This window comes from Alternaria atra (assembly GCF_907166805.1).
Source record: "Alternaria atra isolate CS162 genome assembly, contig: 21, whole genome shotgun sequence".
NCBI classification, from domain to species: Eukaryota; Fungi; Ascomycota; class Dothideomycetes; order Pleosporales; family Pleosporaceae; genus Alternaria; species Alternaria atra.
The window spans coordinates 3,142,501-3,161,228 of NW_025091319.1; the positions used below are offsets into that span (position 1 = coordinate 3,142,501).

Below are 18,728 nucleotides of genomic sequence, written 5' to 3' on the forward strand. Positions count from 1 at the left end.
GAAGTTGGATTGGGCATTGCGCTCTTGCAGGTTACACTCTCTCTTCAATCGGATACAATTGGCACATCGGCCTTGAGAGTCATGGGAGGATGGAATGCATCGTATCTTTCTGCTTCGACAGTGCCCGCACGCTACCGTATATTGACGTCTTGCTGTTGTATGATACTCAGTCGACGGGGAGGAATCCATCAGTTCGTCCAAGGGGACGTTGCATGAAACATCAATCAACAAGAAGCAAATAAGGATATACGATAAACAGCGCCAGGCTGAGTTTTGGAGCCAACAAAGGCAGTTGGGTAAGCGCCGAGGTTGCGTCGTTTCTATGTACTGCGCCATGCATGCAGACGAGTACGGCATAGCGGTGAATCTCGTCTCCTGACGCTATACCAAGATAACCCTCGCGGCTTTTGCATAGCCTCGGTGGTCGTCGTAGAATCGTCAAGGTATGAGCCATGGTCGTCAAGCCTTGAGGTGGATTCAAGGATAGGAAGACGTGGTTTTTACCTAAGCACTGCCTTGTAAGACATAATCATGGTTGAGATACTCAAGAAGGGACGATTGTTCAGGTGACATTCTTCGTTGTGGTGAAGTGCCAATGTCTGCCTTAGTATCCGCATATGTACATTGAGGCGTCGTGGTGGCAACGAAGGCTATGTATGCGCCTGATAAATGTTTGACTTCGCGTCAGCATTTCTACGAGTCAAAAGGCCTATCGATCACACATGTTTGGTGTGCATCATCTCCTCCCAGATTGGTGTATCTTACAGCTGAGAAAGATCAAGTCCGTCATGAGGTTCGCTTTTCGACGGTGGAGACTTTAGGCAGCACATCTCGTAGTTCCTCCCTATCTTTCTCGGTCGGAGTGAGACCGAATTTCTCTTCAGCCTTGTCGGATATGTATAGGCCAGCACCCGCGTATGCCATAACACCAACGCCAATTATCATGCGCGTCTTGGGTGGTATGCCCTTGAACCATCTGTTTGGATGTTAGTCGTATAAACGTATATAGTCAAGATATGCACGCACTGCCAGACAGCCATGTCGAAGATGAAAAGGTGCAATTGCGATGGTGTCGCAAAGTTCGGGATGACGACGCAGAGAGAGTTCATGCCAAGCCTGGACGAACTCACAGACTCCAGCGCGACACGACCGAAGCGTTCACATGCACCAAGCCCGCGTTGAACTCACGATCGATTACTTCGAAAAGCTCATATTCGGCTCCCACGCAAAAAGTCATTCCCTTTGAGCCAAGCCTGGCATGATAGCGTGGGACGTTGGACATCGATCGTCGCACCTCCGCACCAGCTCCGCACCTTGAGAACAGATGTACGCGCTATTACCACCCGCTTCTTGAGCGCACCCGGCAGCATCATAAGGCTCCTACCACTTTCCAACTATGCCCGGCTTCCGCCGCTGGGGCAAATCCAAATTCGAGCGCAATCCCGAGTCGTCGTTCAAGCTCCTCGCAGCCATCATCGTCATCACACTGTACCTCCTCATCAAAGAGTTCCAGAACCCGACTGTTCGAGACAGGGGTATACCGGCGTTTGGCGCACAGGTCCAGCATGGGGACTGGAATGGAACGGGCAAGGCGGAAGAGGCACGGGCAAAGAGCGTGCGGGATGCCATGAAATATACCTTCTGGAAGTACAGGGAGAACGCCTGGGGCTGCGACGATATCCTACCTGTGTCAGGAGGCAACTCTTCGTCTAGAAATGGGTGGGGGGCTTTCATCGTAGACTCAGCTAGCACGTTGGCACTGATGGGGCTATGGGACGAGCTGGCGCATTCTTTGGAGCATATACTGGCGATTGACTTTACCGAAGCGAAAGACCTCGTCGACCCTTTCGAGACTACGATACGATACTTGGGCGGGCTCTTGTCTATTGTGGACATGTACGATGTTGGACTCATTCCGGAGGATATACTGAGCGAGGAGGCGCGCGACCTGGTACTCGAGCATGCTGTCACTCTAGCAGAGAAGCTTGCCCCAGCATACGATACCCCTACAGGTATGCCGTGGCCTCGTGTCGACTTTGATACACAACAGGGCGAACCGGACCCTTCTTGGGTCTTCAGCGACGATCCAACAAAGCACGGATACGACGAACACCCCACCATAGGCCCTGCGCGAACTGGCTCCTCGATACTCGAGAACCGCATCCTGACCAGATTGACTGGCGACCCTGTTTACACGCAGAACTCGACGAATGCATGGGCACCCCTTGTGTGGTCGAACTGGAAGACACCATGGGCCGGTATGGTCGACGCACCCATTGATATTATGACAGGGGAGCCAGTAGGTCGCCAAAGGCACTGGGATGGCGGACATGATTCATACTATGAATACCTCGTCAAAATATCTCTCTTGGCCCCGCGGACAGATCCTCATATTGGCACATACAAGCAACGCTTTACTGACGCAGCGTACTCCCTACGCAAGCATCTCAGTTCCCGCTCCGCACCTGCGCCCGATCACTACATGCAGCACTTGTACATAGGGCGCCATAATGACAAGTCATATGAGAATCAGCAAGGCCATCTCGCCTGCTTCGCACCTGGTACCATTCTCCTCGCCTCCAGACTTTACGACCAACCCTACCTCCGAACCTTTGCGCTCGCGCTCCTCGAAGGCTGCCGCCACTCGTATACCTCTACACCTACGAAGATCGGTCCTGAGACCTGGGCCTGGATACCCAAGTTCGGATATGATGATCCGCTCTTCGTCCCGGAAACCACACGTCAGGAGCGAGAAGCCATGAAGAGCGGCATCTGGGCACTAGAACCAGCATACAAGGGCCGGCCTGAGTATGTGGAGAGCCTGTTCTACGCATGGCGCATAACGGGCGATCAACGGTACCGTGAGTGGGCATGGGAAGCCTTCTCAGCTATGGAACAGCATTGCAAAGCGCCGTTCGGCTACGCACAACTCGCCGACGTGTACAATACGCAGACGAAGGGTGAGGACAAATGGGTGGACATGCAAGAAAGCTTCTGGGCAGCGGAAACGTTGAAATACCTCTGGCTTACGTTCTCGGATGTCGAGGTTGCAAGTTTGGATAGCTGGGTGTTTAGCACCGAAGGTCATCCATTCCGCATGATACGGTAAGAGGCGCTGCAACGGTATGGTCTCGCATAAGAGATTAGGCATGTAGCATGTTTATTAGTACAAAGGCGAGAGAAGAAGGCATAGAAGTCTATGAAAACCTATGACCGGTGGAACGGGCATTTCAAAATATAGAGCTGTCAAAGCAGCAACGGCGCAATGATACCCGGAGTCAGATTCGCATCAATATCGAAATTAAAATCACCAGAAGATCTATTCGCTTACTAGCCATGTCCAACGTTTCCCACAGCTCGTTGCTTTGCTGGCTCACACATCTAGCTCCCTACGCCATCGTCTTCATGTCCACCCCCCAGTCCCTGACTCTCTGCTGCAGTTGTACTCGCTGCCTGAAGCGCCAGTATACACACCTCCGCTTCCTCGGCTGTAAATTGGTTTGCTAGAGTCGATGTACGAAGGAGGATCATAGATTGGGGTTCGGGTTGGCCTTGGCTAGCTAATGCTCTTAGTGATGAGCATGGGGATGAGAGTAGCGATAGGTTATTGTTTCGACGGTATGCAGCCCATAACATTTGTATGAGTGAGGGTTGACATAATCGAGTGCCATGAGTTGCTCGAGTGTTAGGAAAGATTAGTATAGGCGTTTGTCAGAAAACAAAAAGGAAGTGCAGTTGTGAGTAAAGGAGCGACAGTAAAACATAGCGAGTAGCCTTCGAGTAATCCGCGTCTCGAAACAAAGAGGTGATGTATTGTCTTGAGTGTAAGGGATTTATGAGGCAGTACTATAGATATGTCGTCATGAAACTGAAGTCAATCGAGAGTAGATGTTTACGAAGATGGTCGTTACTGGGTGATCAGTGCGTATACGAATTAGACTTTCGTAGGCGTAGAGAGAAAAGACGAATAAGATACAGTCATAAGCTGTGTATGGTAGAAAGGGTTAGCTGGCATCTTCAATGGGGAAACAAGGAAAGGGGGTGGAAGTGGAGGATCAAGGAACGCACGATGAGTCGTACATTCCATCATGTACCGCAATGACACTCAAATACCACTACTCCTCAAAACAACAACATCTCCGGCACTTGTCAGTCTCCACGGTTGGGAACCCCGTCGCTAATTCTATCCTATAGTGCAGTAAACGAGCTAGTTATCCTAACTCTGAAGGTGTTCACGCTTGCTGATCCAGTTGTAACCTGCGTCGTAGTAGCTATATTTGTTCGTAGAAGTAACAGTTGTCGCAACAACAGTAGCTATAGTTGTTTTGTTCGTAGGTGGAGCGACTGGATTGGTAATGTTGCACGGCTCTGGATGTCCATAGCGAGCACTACCTTCTGGATTGGTGGGTGGCGCACAAGTCGCTTGCGGCTTTGTGATGAGCTTTGGGATTGGTTTTGAGGAAGAACATCCCATGATGAGTTCCTGGGAGGGGGAGCTGGATGCTGGTTTGAGTCTGAAAGTGGGGCAAAGCGTCTTGCAAAGGGTATTTTATTATTATTAAGTAGACAGTAGGTTCGAGGAAGTTATATAAACAGCAATATTTCTGACTGAGAAAGGAACATAACTGTCACTACGGTGTTCGGTGATACGCTGGGATTAAGCGGGCGTCATGAAGCAGACGATGAAGGTAAATGCTTCCAGGTGATGTTTTCGCGTGTGAAGTCAAACATAAGGACGTGTTCACACAACTCAGATTCTTCGCTATTCGTTACCGAACTCGAACCTCTCTCGTCCTAGCATGCACTTCTCCGTGAATAATGCTATCTAGCAGCCTCCTCCTCCTCCACTAGATATCCCACCTCCACTTGACATCCCTCCTCCACTACTAAAACCCCCGTCTCCCCCTCCGGAGAAGGTTCCTCCGTCGTAACCACAGTCAGCGCCACCATGATCTTCATGTGCACCGCTGCTGCCTCCATATGCCCCATATGCGCCTCCATAGGCACTGCTATTTCCATGATTCGTGTAACCTGTTCCATATCTACGAGCAGCAAATACTGCTGATGTATGATGTGCTTCGTCTTGTGCGCGTTCAAGTTCGCGATTTGCTTTGGCTAGACAAGAGCCCATGGTGTATCTTTCTTCGCAGACCGTGACTGCTAGAAATCCGCATGTGCCGTGGAGAGCGATTCTGTTTGGAATGAATATACTTGAGCGATGGTGTTGCGGTGGTGTTATAACGATTTAGTTGCTATATTATAGGAGAAAAAGGAGAGAAGCAAGCCGAGTCTGGGAGGAAAGAAGACAGGGTAAAAGGATGAAGTGGATAGATAGGCATCACAATTCTTTGACTTAGACGGATTTGATATGAGGTGAGATGATGGCTGTGCAAGGCTGAAGTCATCGCCGCAGCTGATGCGTTGCAAGCGCATGTAGCTCAGCTTCCAGTGAACAATGAATATTGTATATACTTTGCATACGCCTTTGGAGAAAATATAATCAGAGTAAAACCTTCATATAACGACAAGTGATTCAAATAAACATGGCGCAAAGCTCACCCGTAACGGCATCAACCACCACCACCACCATCGCCGCTGCCGCCCCATCCTCCACCGTCACCACCACCACCACCACCACCACCACCATGGAAACCCCAGCCGGGGCGACTTCCGCCGCATCTCGAGCTTGGCCTCAATACTTCCATAACTTTGGCATGTGCTTGCGCTTTGACGCCCGTTCTTGTCTGGGGAGGGTCAAGAGACTTCGCCGGCTTCATCGAGTCGTCGCCTCGACGGCGCTCTGGTCCAGCAGATTTGCTCGATATACAGCCCATTATTGACGATCCTTGTAGTCTTCTACTCAATCTGATGCTCTTTCAAACCGACCTAACGTAGACGAGCGATTGTGTAGAGTGGACAGGCGATACGGCTATACACAGGTAGTGAGCGCTGACCCATAGGCCTGAATAGTGAGCTTACTATTAACAGGGCGATCGCTGACCAAAAGTACCTACAAAACTAATCGGGTCATGACTACTGATAGTGTGCTAACATATATCTTCTCAAGGTTCAACACGGCAGAGGAGGCTGAGCTGGTACGACAAGTATAGGAGGTCTTGTGATAACGCCTGTGGCTTGCGCCTAGATGCTATCGCGTAGAGTTTCATGCAGCAAAATCTTGGCTGCAACTCGGGTCCAAATTTTGACAATAAGAAACTGCACACAGATTGGATGCTGAAATCATATATTCGATGCGATAGTTGATGCTGGGTATATAAACGATAGGATACGAGATGCAAAAGCGAAAGCAGACCATCGCTAATATCAAAGCGGAAATAAACCGCGCTGGAACAACGAACTACGGAAGAATTTCGGGAGTTCATCTGGATGTAGTAACCGGAGGCGTGCGAATGATTTTTCTGTGGATTCTGCCCGTAAGACTGCCTTGTAGGCGTGCAGCAGACTGGGCCTCGGCACGGACGGACATTGGACACAACCACCGAGACGAGGCCATTGGCCGGTCAACAATGCCCGATCGTCCGGTCTGGGGGAGACGTCTCCGAGGAGACGCCGCATGATGTGGGCGGTGTTTGATGCGGAATAGGGAGTCCGGTGAGATGGCGAAGATTTTAGGGAAGCGCAACCGTCGCTAGTTGGTCTCGAGGATGATGGATAAAAATGTTGCAGAGCCAGTGCCAGACTTCCATATGTGAGGGCATAAGGTTTTCTAACAGAACTTCCTTCAGACCGCGCCCATGAGAAACTTCCAGTGGAAATCACTACTGGTGATGTCGAGCGAAGGAGTTACGTCTCGTAAACTCGGCAGCTTTTCCACTCCACTCGTCGAGCCGTTGCCATTAATCTTAGGAAGAGCCAGGTTGTGGAGCAGGGAGACAGTCCGTCCTGAACCAGTCGCAAGTTCGAATGTGTTGCCGTTCGGGCTTCCCCTGCCAATCGCATCGTGCAGTGCTAGTCTCATGACCGATGTGATACGTCGAAAACGCCCAAACGCGTCTTCGTGGCTTTCCAAGGTATCGCGAGGGCGAGGCATTTGCGAGCACAATTGTTCGCGTAAATAGTCGAACGACTTTGCAATCTGCAGCTCGCTAGCATCCCAACCTGGCATAGGTGAAGCGTGGACTGCCAACTTGTTCAAGCTAGTGATGGTGTTTATCAAGTTCAGCCAATCGATCAACGATACGAAATCGAAATGCTTAGTTGGAAGCTTTGTGCTGTTATCGAGGAACTGTTCGATTGACCGCACCAAGGTGACACGTAATGATAGCTGGAATCCTGATGCCCATGGTGTGCTGTCGCGATCTACGAGATCAATGGAAGCTGCGGTTCGATACAGGTGTATACGTGCTGCAAGCTGTAGCCATTGTAGTATTGCTGGCCGTGAATTAGTAACTAAATATCCTGCTGTGGTGTAACTGCTTACTGAAATCGTTCGCTTGCAGCTTGGACGCAAGACGAATGTTGTCCCATTTGTCACTCAATCGTTTGACCTGAGTACGAACCACGACTGCTTGCTCAGACTGATTCCGAAAAGTCTCCTCAACGTCTTCCATGTATTGGCAGACATCGGTCAGTATCGGAAGTACCGCGTCCGACGTATTCTCCCAGGAAGAAGCTAATTCTGACGCGTAGTTTCGGAGTGTGCTAGTATGCGACATAGCCCTTGCCTTCCCAGGCTCCATCAGACCTAGATTGGAAGATAGGTAGTAGCATCCCAGATAAGCTCGCTTGGCTTCCCTATCTCTTAGGCTATCCTTTTGGAGGGGACTCCTTACAGTCCTGGATATGCTGTCTAAGCCTAAGTCGTGTGCTATGCCCAAGCACAGCTGAAGGAGCATAGTGATCGAAACAGCCTGGACCTCCATGTAGTGATGATGCCAAGCTATGAAAACCAAGAGTCCCTGCAGGAGGTCTAAAGTCTTTTCGCCCTTCATAATCCGGACCATGACCACCTTACGGAACTCCAGGCTCAGTGCTCGCTGAAGCGAGACCGAATCGTAGGAAGAAACGGTCAGCACGGCAAACATCAACATTGGCCGGCTCTGAAAGAGGTCCTGACAGCGGCATTCCCTTGGTAATGTTACAAAGGGAAAGAAGTCGATCATGCTACGGTACGTGTCAAGCAGCATCTGCATATGCACTAAGCTGATGGATCTGATGACAGGATCCAGTCGACCAAGGCCAGACAACGTATCGATCATTGATTCCCAGAATGGCACAGAACTCTCAGATTGATTCGCATGAGCTGGAAGGATTGAAGTTCTGGGAGCCGACGGTATGGACACAGGCTGAGCGGCAATTGGCGTTGGCGTCGGCATCTGCTGTGAGGAATCTAACACCTGCGAAGGGATGGTGGCCACCGAGGGCAGGCTACACTGCGTGGGAGAGGGTGCCATTGTTGCAACAATAGCAGACAGCTTGTCTAACTTCTTGTCGAAGTCGCGCAGTTTGGTGGGTGTTTGGCCATCGCTGCGCGCCTTTGCTGGCCGTCTGCGCGCAACATGTTCCACACATTCAACTCTGGCTTTCTGACATCTGGGGCACGTGTCATTCGATGTGGAGCAAAAACACAGTTGGATAAACAAACCTCTGGCAGATAGCGGGAGTGTCAGATGGGACGCAGCGAACCTTGTGCTTTCGACAGCGCTCGCACGCAAAGGCGTTCCCTATTCTTCCTTCTTTTGCGTCCATGGCGGGGACTGAACTGGCAGTCCTAGGAGAAGGAGAGCCATCGGCCTCCGGCTGCGCGCTCATGTGGGGAAGTCCGATCATGTGGTGTGCCAAGTCCGGGGTCGTTGTGAATTGAGTCCCTCAAGCGCGCGTAACGGATGCACCAAAGATCAACGCTATGCTGACAGGGCAGTTGGCAGTGCCGCAAGCCATTGCATTGGAACAAGAGCCTTTGAAATGGGTTCCGCCGAGGGTCTGTCCATGTGGCGGTGCGAAATGAACAAGATACCTCGGGTAGTATATGTCGGTATATTGATGGTCCGCTGGGAACCGGTTGCTTGCTCCCGAAGGCCTGGGGCGTGAAAGCCGCCTAATTACCCTGGCGGAACTGCTCCGAGGCTCCGTTCAGCACCAGTGCTTTGTATTGTTTAACGTTGCGCCTTCAATGGAATGGACGGCGATGGTGATGGCCTCCAACGCTGGCTATAGCAAGCGGCGCGACGCTACCGTCATAGTGTGCTCGCTCTTCTCCACCGGAAATTTAATCATGACTCACCTCTAGTGTCCCAAACCACGAAATGCCCTCGAGAGCTCATCGCGATTATCAAAAAGGCTTTGCCGGGAAGATAGGATGGGGTCAAAGACCGGCGCTGTTACTTGTCGACGTTTGTAACGCCTACTGGAGCGATGCGAGTCCATTAGACACCAAATCGAACGCTGCGTCTGCGGCGGCGCCCGCGTCCATCGCAAAACTCGTCGCTGCCGCCCGCCAAGGCAAGGTACCGTTGATCTGGACGCGAGTCGAATACACGGAGCCAGACATGTCGGACGCGGGACTTTTCTACAGCAAAGTACCGCTACTGAAGCTGTTCCAGACCGGCTGCGGAAATGGCCTTGAAAAATGGATTCCAGGATTAGAGCCTGCCGCTGGCGAAGTCGTTGTCTGTAAACGCTACCCGTCCGCGTTCTTCGCAACCGATCTCGCGACACGACTCCAACTCTACAACGTCGATACTGTGATAATATGTGGCGTCAGTACAAGTGGTTGCGTGCGCGCGACTGCTCTCGACGCCATGTGTTTTGGATTTCGACCAATGGTGTGGACCGACTTGGCAACGCATGAGTCGCTGTGAACGTCACTAATAATCATACCAGGTTGTTGGAGAAGCATGCGGTGACAAGTCCCCTGCTGTCCACGATGCGAACATTTCCGATATCAACGCAAAGATGGCTGATGTTGTTTCTGAAGATGAGGCAATCGAGAAACTGGAGGCTGGATGGCAATGAGCGAACCGTGCGGCTAGTACCGCGCCGCAGGACCCGTCCCAAGAAGTGCAACTCTGGCCGCTTTCTATAAATCCTTCACAGTCGCCCAAGTTCTGCTCAAGTTCGCCTCCATTGTGGCGAGCGGGTATGTCAAGGATGATATCTGGACATAGCAACCACCACGAGCTCAAGTGGTACATATACAATTATCGAGTATACTTGCAACTCAAGCTATGTATAGACATGACCAAACGACGCACCATTTGTAGAATGTAGTCTCAGTGTCTAGCCTTGAGGGAAGGCATGAAGAGTGGCACAGTGGTGGGTTCTTTCTCTTTTTCCCAAGTCACTTTGGTAACTGCACACGTCGGCAATTGATTCTGCTATGACAAACGAGCGATTTCTTCACTTTCTACTGTTTCTTGCTGTTTTTCTTCGCGAATCATCATACTGTCACTCGAGATTGCTCACATTACTAGCCGCGATGCCGACGAAGCCCATCCACAACATCCACGGCCATACACGAGCCCGCTCGCAGAGTACATTTGCACGTTTACTATCCAGCATATCTTCAAAGACCTCCGATTCACCTTGTAGACCACTATATCTCCTACGGCAACGCGACACTGTGCCTAGCTCGACAACACCAAGAACTTTCCAAGCTCCCAGAAAGGAGCTTTCAAACGCCACCACGAAAGCGGTCCCTAGCATGTCTCGAGGAAACCCAGCCTACCGGTTATTTTATCAAACCCCCTACCCCGGTGCAGAGCCGATACCCGATTGTTTGTGGGAATGTTGTGGGTGCAGAAGAAATTTGGGAGACGAAAGAGCTCGGCAACATCTGTTGGAGTGCAGTCATAAGTTCTTCGTTGGCTATTGCCAGCTTGCCGGATAGTTGTTGTACAACAGTGCACTATCTTAGATATCGAGCAGGGAACATGACAGTAGAAGCTTCGAGGTGCGTTAATATGCATTATCTGGCTAACAAGCGCTGACATAGCAGAATAGTACGAGCAGCAACACGTTCAACGGATCAGATATAGTGTACTAGATGTGATCGTTGGCAGGCGATCATGCGCTATGGGCAAGTACGATAAATAGCAATTCCTACTGGTACATATCCCCCTCCGGTTCTCCGATCCGTCAAACATATCACACTCACGTTCCACATAGTCTACCATTTGCAGCTTCGTTCTCTCAAGACACAGCAGACCCAAGTTCCATCCGCTTTGAGAGCTAGCATCCAGTCCCACTTGATCTCTAACATGCCTTTGTTCGGTTACATGCCGTCCATAAAGTGCTAAAATATCTGAATACTCTGACTATTGCCTATACAGATCGCTTGTATCATGATTCTCATCACCGAGTGCCCAACGCCCATGGCAGGTTGCAAGCTTCTTGGGGACCCGACCCATTGGACTTCTTCGGTCTCCACATGGCAAAGATTGGCTGAGGCGTCAGGTCATGTGCGCACTTCCTCCATTCGTCGCTTGCTTCTGATTCTTCGTTGTCGAAAGCAACTTTCAAAAGGGACTGGAACCCGAACTTGTCGTAAAGTGGCTTGCCCATGCTAGACGCTTCCATCCAACATTCAAGGTCAAGCCCATCAGCGCGTGTGATACCAACATACATGAGAAGAGAGCCGACGCCACGATTTCTATGACCGGGATCCACCGCCATCCAGTTGAGTGCTGATTATAGGTCAGCGGCAGGACGAAGAAAATCCCTTCCATTCGTACAATCACAAATTTCGACCCGAAGATAGCGCGTTTGGAGAAACGCAGAGGTGCTCCACTTACCACAATGGGGCCGCGTCATCCAATTCGCGCGCGGCCTGTACACCTGATTGAGAATTGATTCGCAGAACCTCCGATGTTCGCCTTCGGGCCACCAAGGCGCGGTCAACTTCGGTATGCCTCCAACAAATGGGTTCGATGTGGAAATTACCCATTGCGAGCAACCGACAGTCTTTTTAGTGACTGTGTCGAAAGCGTAGAACCAGTGACTGGAGTTGTCGGCTTGGTGTTGTGTCCACAAGCGTTGTTTCGATTCAGCGATGGCAGCTTCGCGATGAGCCGTTGTGTAGCCGAGAACAGGGAAGAAGAGTTGCATGAACGGCTCGTAAGGTGTGTAATTTGCAGCCCATATGACGTTCGTTATCGCATCCAGCTCTTCCTTTGTCTTTGCTTCTCGAATCACGTATTGTTGTCCCATTGCTGCTGACCGGTGATCAGGTCAAGCCATGGCGACATCGGACAGGTAAAGTAGTCTGCAACCACGCTACCTCGCCGCCGCTACGCATTGACAGCGCAATCGGAGATATAGCTTGACCCAAGTATTGGATATCATAGATTGCCATGTTAGGGTGAAGTATCCCAACAAGGAAGGTACCGTTGACACTTTTAGCGTCTTGGCGAGGCTGGCAAGTAACACCCTTGCGCCCCAGCACACCTCCCCAGATAGCCCCTCACCTTTCACACATGTTCCAGCCACTCGGTAGCACTTGTATCGCTATCATCATCTTCAAATGCTTGCGACCTTCCTCGATCGTACGGGGCGGGAAGAAAGTCTTCCGGGCGATGTAACAATGAACCGAGGCTGATCGTGTTGCTATTCATTCATGGTCCGAGCTCGGAGCGTTGTGGTTGGAGAACGTTTTCGTCGAAACAGGCTTTCGACATAGGTTTGTGCAACTGGAGGCGGGAGTCTGTCACACGCAATGGACGCCCCCCATCTTATGGAGCTTCGGAGGCTTGCTTTCCACCTTCACTTTACAAAGTGAAACGAAGAATGGAACGGCCTCCAGCATATCAACCAGTGTGTAGCGATGAACAGAAAGAGATCCTAGAAGAGCTAGAGGACAAGGAGGGTGTATCGTGGGACTCTAAGAATACCGAAATTATCCCGACGAACACACGAAGCTTCGTAGCGTACATGTCTCTTCTGCTGCTCTCTCTTTCAGCAAACATCTTACTCGTGATGGATAATGCAAAGCTTCGCATTGCGCACAGCCCAGCCAAGAGTAAATATAGTAAGTAACGAATCATCTCGGTCTGATACTAGCTTACAAAGTTTGAAGGTGGATTAGCCTACGACATTACTGTGCCATATCACGCGACGTCAGAGTACTGGCATCCGAACGCGAGTGATAGTGATATGGAAGTAGCATGGGACGCCATCGACACCAATGCTATGGCAGTCACGCTCGACGACAGGTTTGCAAAACGTATGGGTCTGTCCTCCTCTACTCGGTTTCCCTGGGATACTGAGCGAAGCATCTACTATATTAAAGGGGTTCATGATCTGCATTGTCTCGTACGTATCTACAAGCTAACCTCGACCTTCATCCAATAACACTATCAGAAACTTATTCGCAAAGCCATCGTCTCAAAGCACAAGAGCAACCCCCAGCCCTTTGATCTTCTTCACCTCTACCACTGCCTTGATGGCCTTCGTCAAGACATCATGTGCACTGCGGATGACACACCGATGCCAGCTCCACTTGCGCACCAAGGGAGTGATGGCCAACTTCGACAGTGCCGTGACTGGGATAAGCTGATCTCATGGGCCACCCGCCCTGATCAACATGCTTGCTACGAATTTGACGATTATCGCGAAGCGACAAACGCCCTGGAAAACTTTGCATTCTGTCCACCGGGATCGCCTTATCAGGAGTTTCAGAAGGCCTATTTCCAGTACCACGGACACAAGGACGCGTATGAACACAACGATGACGAGGAAAAAGTAGTGGTGTTCAAGAGTCGTGACTGAGATACAACAAAATGACAGATGGAATGGGCATGGCTATGGTTGTTTACAGGAGCCAATTAAGATGGAATTGTACATTATTTCGACTCTGATCGTGGTAACAAAGACCGGGTTACTGTCAGAAATTCCGATGATTATGCGACCTAATATCGATGGAGGCTACACTACATGATCAGCATCAGCCCTGAGCTGCCGAACGGCATGGATCGGAAGGACGTGTAACTCCGAAGTTCCCTGGCCACGAAAAGTGTCTGTGTCACTCTGCACATTGTCAGATAGCCGATATCGTGGGCGCAGGCAGTCGACAAGTCTCTTGGACGGCCCGAACTGATCGAGTTCTTACCATGACTAGATGGCGAGAAGACAAAAAGCGCAGTGTAACGCTGATACTTGACCGAAGATTGTTAAAAGTGGCTGAGCGGTTTTGAAGGCGTGTGTGTCTGAAACGTCGGGATGTGATGATCACATACGAGGAGTAATGGTTCCGAAGATGCTACACTGAGTACATAGCAGTCGACACATATGTTCTGGGGCCAAGAGTAGGGAATGTACTATCTTGTTCATCAAAGTCTTATCTATATCCCCTTTCAAGTGTCAGTAAGAGTGCTTCAAAGAGTGTGAACTTTCTGATGATGAGCAGAACCAAAACAAGCAATCAGGGCACTCACTACGCACGCCACTACCGCTTTACTCCCGTTACTTGCCTTTGCGATGGGCACCGCTGCAGCTCCAACAACACTACACTCAGTCACACGAGCCGTACCAGATATTAATGAAGTCGCCCGCAACCCGGCACCCATCGATGATAGAGTTGATTGGGACGACCACGGCAAACCGGCACTCGGCGATACCAGTCACCTCAGTTCAGACGATCTCAAGAAGCTCAAAGAAGTCATAAAACAATTGCTTAGTGGCAGAGCGGTTGCTGATGCTGAGAGCATTGTTATTGATAGAACCACACCCAATTTCCATCACTCAGCGAAGAACCCTGTCGAGATCCGCCCGTAAGAGGCTTGAGTTGAGGCACGAGTTTGGCTTTTGCACGAGTCCGATCTAACTGACGTGGCAAGCCCCCATATGCGACTAACTTTGAAGTACCTCACATTCGTTCTATACACGGAAGAGATGGAGTTCTTCGATCTCAAGCACGAGTCGCGAAGACCGATGTAGCAGCACAACAGAATACGAACACCCGTCACTTTACCACTGTTTGATTTCTGTTTTTCGGCCTTAGTGTTGTCACGTCCGCCTTGGCGGGTTCCACAAATTTCTTCGTGCAACAACCTGTGAGAAGCCATCATCTGACAGATAGCGCCACCGCGGGAACGGCCACCCAACTGAGAGCTTGCGTATCAATGGGACATCGCACAAGATGTGCTGGCAAATGTTCCACCACCGGATTGTAACACCACTCTTGAATCGCGCGTAACAAACATGCGTGATACGGCGCCGAGCCTAACCTGTTGGAAGGCTTCACTAAGGCTAGCAGACCCTGGAGCGGGCCAGCAAGCGATTGCAAGATGATGGGCGTCGTCCAAGCTACCTAGCTAACATACCGGCTTTTACGATGCTGCTTACTATTTTAGTGCCCGACATGTACCTTAAACTAACTTACCAGCATATATCAGGCTCACCCAGACTTCGTACCATGTAGTATAAATACCCCTTCCACAGGGAGGCAAGTTCCATCGAGGATACACAAGTGTCTAGTCGTCATTGCATACTCGTCCCTCTATTTGGCTACACTTGTGTAACACTGTACGACTACTTCCCAGTGTAGCAGACCCTTCCCCAGCCAGCTCTCAATCTAATCGACTTCCCTCGTTTGTAAGTATGTGTCGCACCCAAGGTGAAGGGCGGGCAACGACAGTATGTGCTATGTTGATTTTTAGTGTTTCCCAACCGAAGGCTACCTGGTGACATTTGGCACTCTGCCTCTATCAGATGGATACGGGCGTTGGGAAGCTCGTTATCCATACGTACAAGCCGCCTGATTACATGAGCATCCACTTTGACTGGTGCTTTTTTTTCGCACATTCCGACGCGTATCGAGTCTATTGTTTCTTGCTGGCTGTTCCTACCGCAGCAGTTTCTTTGGAGATTTACGCTGCTCTTGCTGGTGTCTAATCTAATTACCACAGATACGATGCGATGATGGTCCCATCTCTCTTTGTTTCTTCTCATCACCCTCTCCCGCGCCAACCCGGAAGTAGCGCGGATGTCGGTCCATTTGTAAACGTTGTTACTTGGATTCTCTTGATCACTTCTGCTTTGGTTGTCTTAACTAGGCTTATTACGAAGCGTGCACTCGAAAGGAGCCTTGATGTTGACGATGCTTTCGTTCTGCTGGCTTTGGTGCGTCATTAAAAATGCCATTGCTCAACGTACGTAAATGTTTTTTTTTTACTGATCAGTCTTGAATAGGTTGCGAGTATAGGCTCTGGTGTATCGGTCAGCGTGCAGACCGGCAGTGGTCTTGGACGAGATATTCAGGAAATGACTGATATTCAAATTGTGGTATATCAACAAGTAAGCATCTGGCTGGGTCTCATCGATGCGAAGTCACTTATTGATCGCGTTACAGGCCGACTATGCGAACAAGTTGCTCTACATTGCAACATTATGTTTCGCGAAACTATCCATCATCTCGCTGCTAATGATCCTAACTGCCTCGAAGCTGCATCGAAACTTGGGCTTGGGCTTGATAGGTTTCATCGCATTATGGAGCGCACTGTCCGAGGTCGTGTCGGCTTTTCAGTGTGGCGCTGCAGAGCCGTGGCGCTTTCTTGCTCGAGATGGAAGTTGCTTTGACTTAGTATGTTGCAAGAGTTTTTGGTGTATCTACGACTGCTGCTGATAGTTTCTTCAGGCTGCCTTCTGGCAGACAGTGAGTGTCGTCAACATAATGACGGATCTGGCTTTGATACTGTTTCCAGTACATGTCATCATGACGCTACAGATGAACATGAGTAAGAAGATCACTATCCTGACATTCTTCGGTGCGCGATCACTGTGAGTCACAAGACACTTCACCACAACTTTCTCCTATTGACATATTGCAGAGATATCGTAGCATCCGCAGTCCAGATGGCCTACCTTGGTGGGTTCACTTCACTTAACCCGACCAGAGACCTCTGGGAATGGACACTTGTCACACAGATCATTGAGTGCATCACCATTCTCACATCATGTGTACCCTACCTCCGTCCGCTCCTAGAATCTGTCCCATCGGGCCTCTATGGTAGCGACGAGCTACGGCGTAGAGGTACATCCTCGGAGCATGGCTACTCGCGCAGTAAAAGCGGCTCGTATCAACTCTCAAGCACTGCTTCAAAGGTGGGTGCTGGAATAAGACATAGTCGCAGAAGTCAGATGGAAAGTAGCGGAATCAAACGCTTCTTACCAATGCTCTCACAGGAGAAAACGACAAATGCCGATTCCGCGTCCGGTGTTCCTGAAGGCCCTCCTCATCTCAACGGCGGGATGGGTGTTGGAATAACGGCTGTACACCACAGATATGAGAAACGGTGGGATAACAAAAGATGGGAGACAGCCAGTACCGGAAGTCATTCCAAGATCTTGAAGACTACGGTTGTTGGTGCGCAATGGGAGGAGGCGGAGGTGAAGAGTCGTGATGTTTCTAGTGATGAGATTGCGATCGTGCGTTGAAGCGAGGATTTTACGATACTACCTTCTTGGAACAATGATATCTTGCCAGAACCAAATGGACCATAATTCTTCATGATGTCTCAGGTACGACTCTCCGACAGAGCATCAATAGGGACCTCTCTTGTACACAATCGGACCATTCGAACACTATAAAACAATGCTTGGAAAGCCATTTGCAATCATCCAGTGAAGCGGTATCGCAGTCCTGCAAGCAATATGGACTTTCCGCTGTACCATAGCCCGTGAGCCACGCGCACGTCCTAGTTTGAAGTCCAATGAGCCGTTCAATATTTTAGGGTGATACCGACCGCCTTGACTCTTGAGACTCTCTGACCAAGTGCTCGCGAGTCGGATCCCATGATGCTCATAGGTTGCATACTCACCAGAGATCAGAGATGGCAATCGATCAGGTCAACGCCCAATCTGAGGTCCGTACTCAAACTTAGGTCCGTGCTTGTTCCAGTCAACAAGAAGTTGTGTGCCTCTTTGAGCTTTCGTATTCCGTAGTATGCCGCAAAAGGACCGTTTCATGCGTGCTGCTCGAAGATGTAATGCGGCATACCAGTAGCTGCAAATGTCAGCATCCAAGAGTAGACAGAAGCATGCAGCAAGCGTGGCATGCATCTGCACAGGTTCCCGATTGTAGTGAGACGTCATGACAGTCATGCTGAGACGTGCAGGACGGGGAAGGGAGAGAATGGCTGGATGCCACTTGGAGATCGGCTTGAGTACCGGCAGCCCACTTCCCGCTCACACATAATCTGGTAGAACGCGCATCGCTAGCACGCGTGTGGCTTAAACCGCTGGGTAAGACGTCGCGATGCGTCATGATAGCCGTTGAAACCGCGGGGATGCAATAGAGAGTCGCTTTCCACGTGGGCCGACGATGACTAACTAGCATCGCACAGCATGAAATGATCCACTTTCCCTCCGTCCCCCAACCACCGCAACGCTCTTTGACCATTTCCGTACCACAACAAATCTGTGGAGTGTCTCGGCTTTCGATCCTAACGGTATGACAGCCGTTGCTGTTGCCACTTGCCGCATGCCTTATCCTTGGTCCACATACCACAAGGAGACTATGATAGCCCATCGTCGCACGTTGAGTAACAAGCGCTGACGAGGTTCCTCACGAGCCCCTTTTTGCAATAGAAAACTATGACGAGCTTTTTGTTAGTTGCAGGCACTGCAAACGCTGCTTTCCTAGGCATATGCACAGCGTGACGACCGGGTGCAGACATGCATCTGCCAGTTCCAGCGTAGCCCATGCTGTTCGACAAATACGCGAAAAAGACCAGGAGGTACCTCATTCGCCTCTGCCATCTCCAAGATATGCG

The 18,728-nt window shown here is 50.4% G+C and overlaps 6 protein-coding genes across 6 annotated transcripts; 3 read left to right on the forward strand and 3 right to left on the reverse strand.

Annotated features, from left to right (window-relative positions):
* Positions 1–786: 786 nt before the first annotated feature.
* ALTATR162_LOCUS1453 (uncharacterized protein) lies at positions 787–1,109 on the reverse strand (the record flags this gene model as incomplete). Its single annotated transcript, XM_043309049.1, has 2 exons — positions 787–976; positions 1,027–1,109. The coding sequence occupies 2 exons, from the start codon at positions 1,107–1,109 to the stop codon at positions 787–789; spliced, it is 273 nt and encodes a 90-aa protein (XP_043164984.1).
* A 287-nt stretch (positions 1,110–1,396) lies between these two features.
* ALTATR162_LOCUS1454 (uncharacterized protein) lies at positions 1,397–3,109 on the forward strand (the record flags this gene model as incomplete). The annotated part of the gene is made up of 1 exon (XM_043309050.1): positions 1,397–3,109. The coding sequence occupies one exon, from the start codon at positions 1,397–1,399 to the stop codon at positions 3,107–3,109; it is 1,713 nt and encodes a 570-aa protein (XP_043164985.1).
* A 2,767-nt stretch (positions 3,110–5,876) lies between these two features.
* On the reverse strand, positions 5,877–8,709 carry ALTATR162_LOCUS1455 (uncharacterized protein; the record flags this gene model as incomplete). The annotated part of the gene is made up of 5 exons (XM_043309051.1): positions 5,877–5,929; positions 5,980–6,010; positions 6,749–7,392; positions 7,442–8,553; positions 8,606–8,709. 5 exons carry the CDS (start codon positions 8,707–8,709, stop codon positions 5,877–5,879), a joined length of 1,944 nt encoding a protein of 647 aa, XP_043164986.1.
* Positions 8,710–9,266: 557 nt separating this feature from the next.
* ALTATR162_LOCUS1456 (uncharacterized protein) lies at positions 9,267–9,975 on the forward strand (the record flags this gene model as incomplete). Its single annotated transcript, XM_043309052.1, has 2 exons — positions 9,267–9,785; positions 9,844–9,975. 2 exons carry the CDS (start codon positions 9,267–9,269, stop codon positions 9,973–9,975), a joined length of 651 nt encoding a protein of 216 aa, XP_043164987.1.
* Positions 9,976–11,313: 1,338 nt separating this feature from the next.
* Positions 11,314–12,168, reverse strand: ALTATR162_LOCUS1457 (uncharacterized protein; the record flags this gene model as incomplete). Its single annotated transcript, XM_043309053.1, has 2 exons — positions 11,314–11,645; positions 11,754–12,168. The coding sequence occupies 2 exons, from the start codon at positions 12,166–12,168 to the stop codon at positions 11,314–11,316; spliced, it is 747 nt and encodes a 248-aa protein (XP_043164988.1).
* A 576-nt stretch (positions 12,169–12,744) lies between these two features.
* On the forward strand, positions 12,745–17,391 carry ALTATR162_LOCUS1458 (uncharacterized protein; the record flags this gene model as incomplete). Its single annotated transcript, XM_043309054.1, has 12 exons — positions 12,745–12,985; positions 13,034–13,269; positions 13,318–13,717; positions 14,236–14,315; positions 14,363–14,417; positions 14,471–14,726; positions 14,793–14,888; positions 15,864–16,077; positions 16,147–16,251; positions 16,307–16,537; positions 16,592–16,734; positions 16,785–17,391. The coding sequence occupies 12 exons, from the start codon at positions 12,745–12,747 to the stop codon at positions 17,389–17,391; spliced, it is 2,664 nt and encodes an 887-aa protein (XP_043164989.1).
* Positions 17,392–18,728: the final 1,337 nt, after the last annotated feature.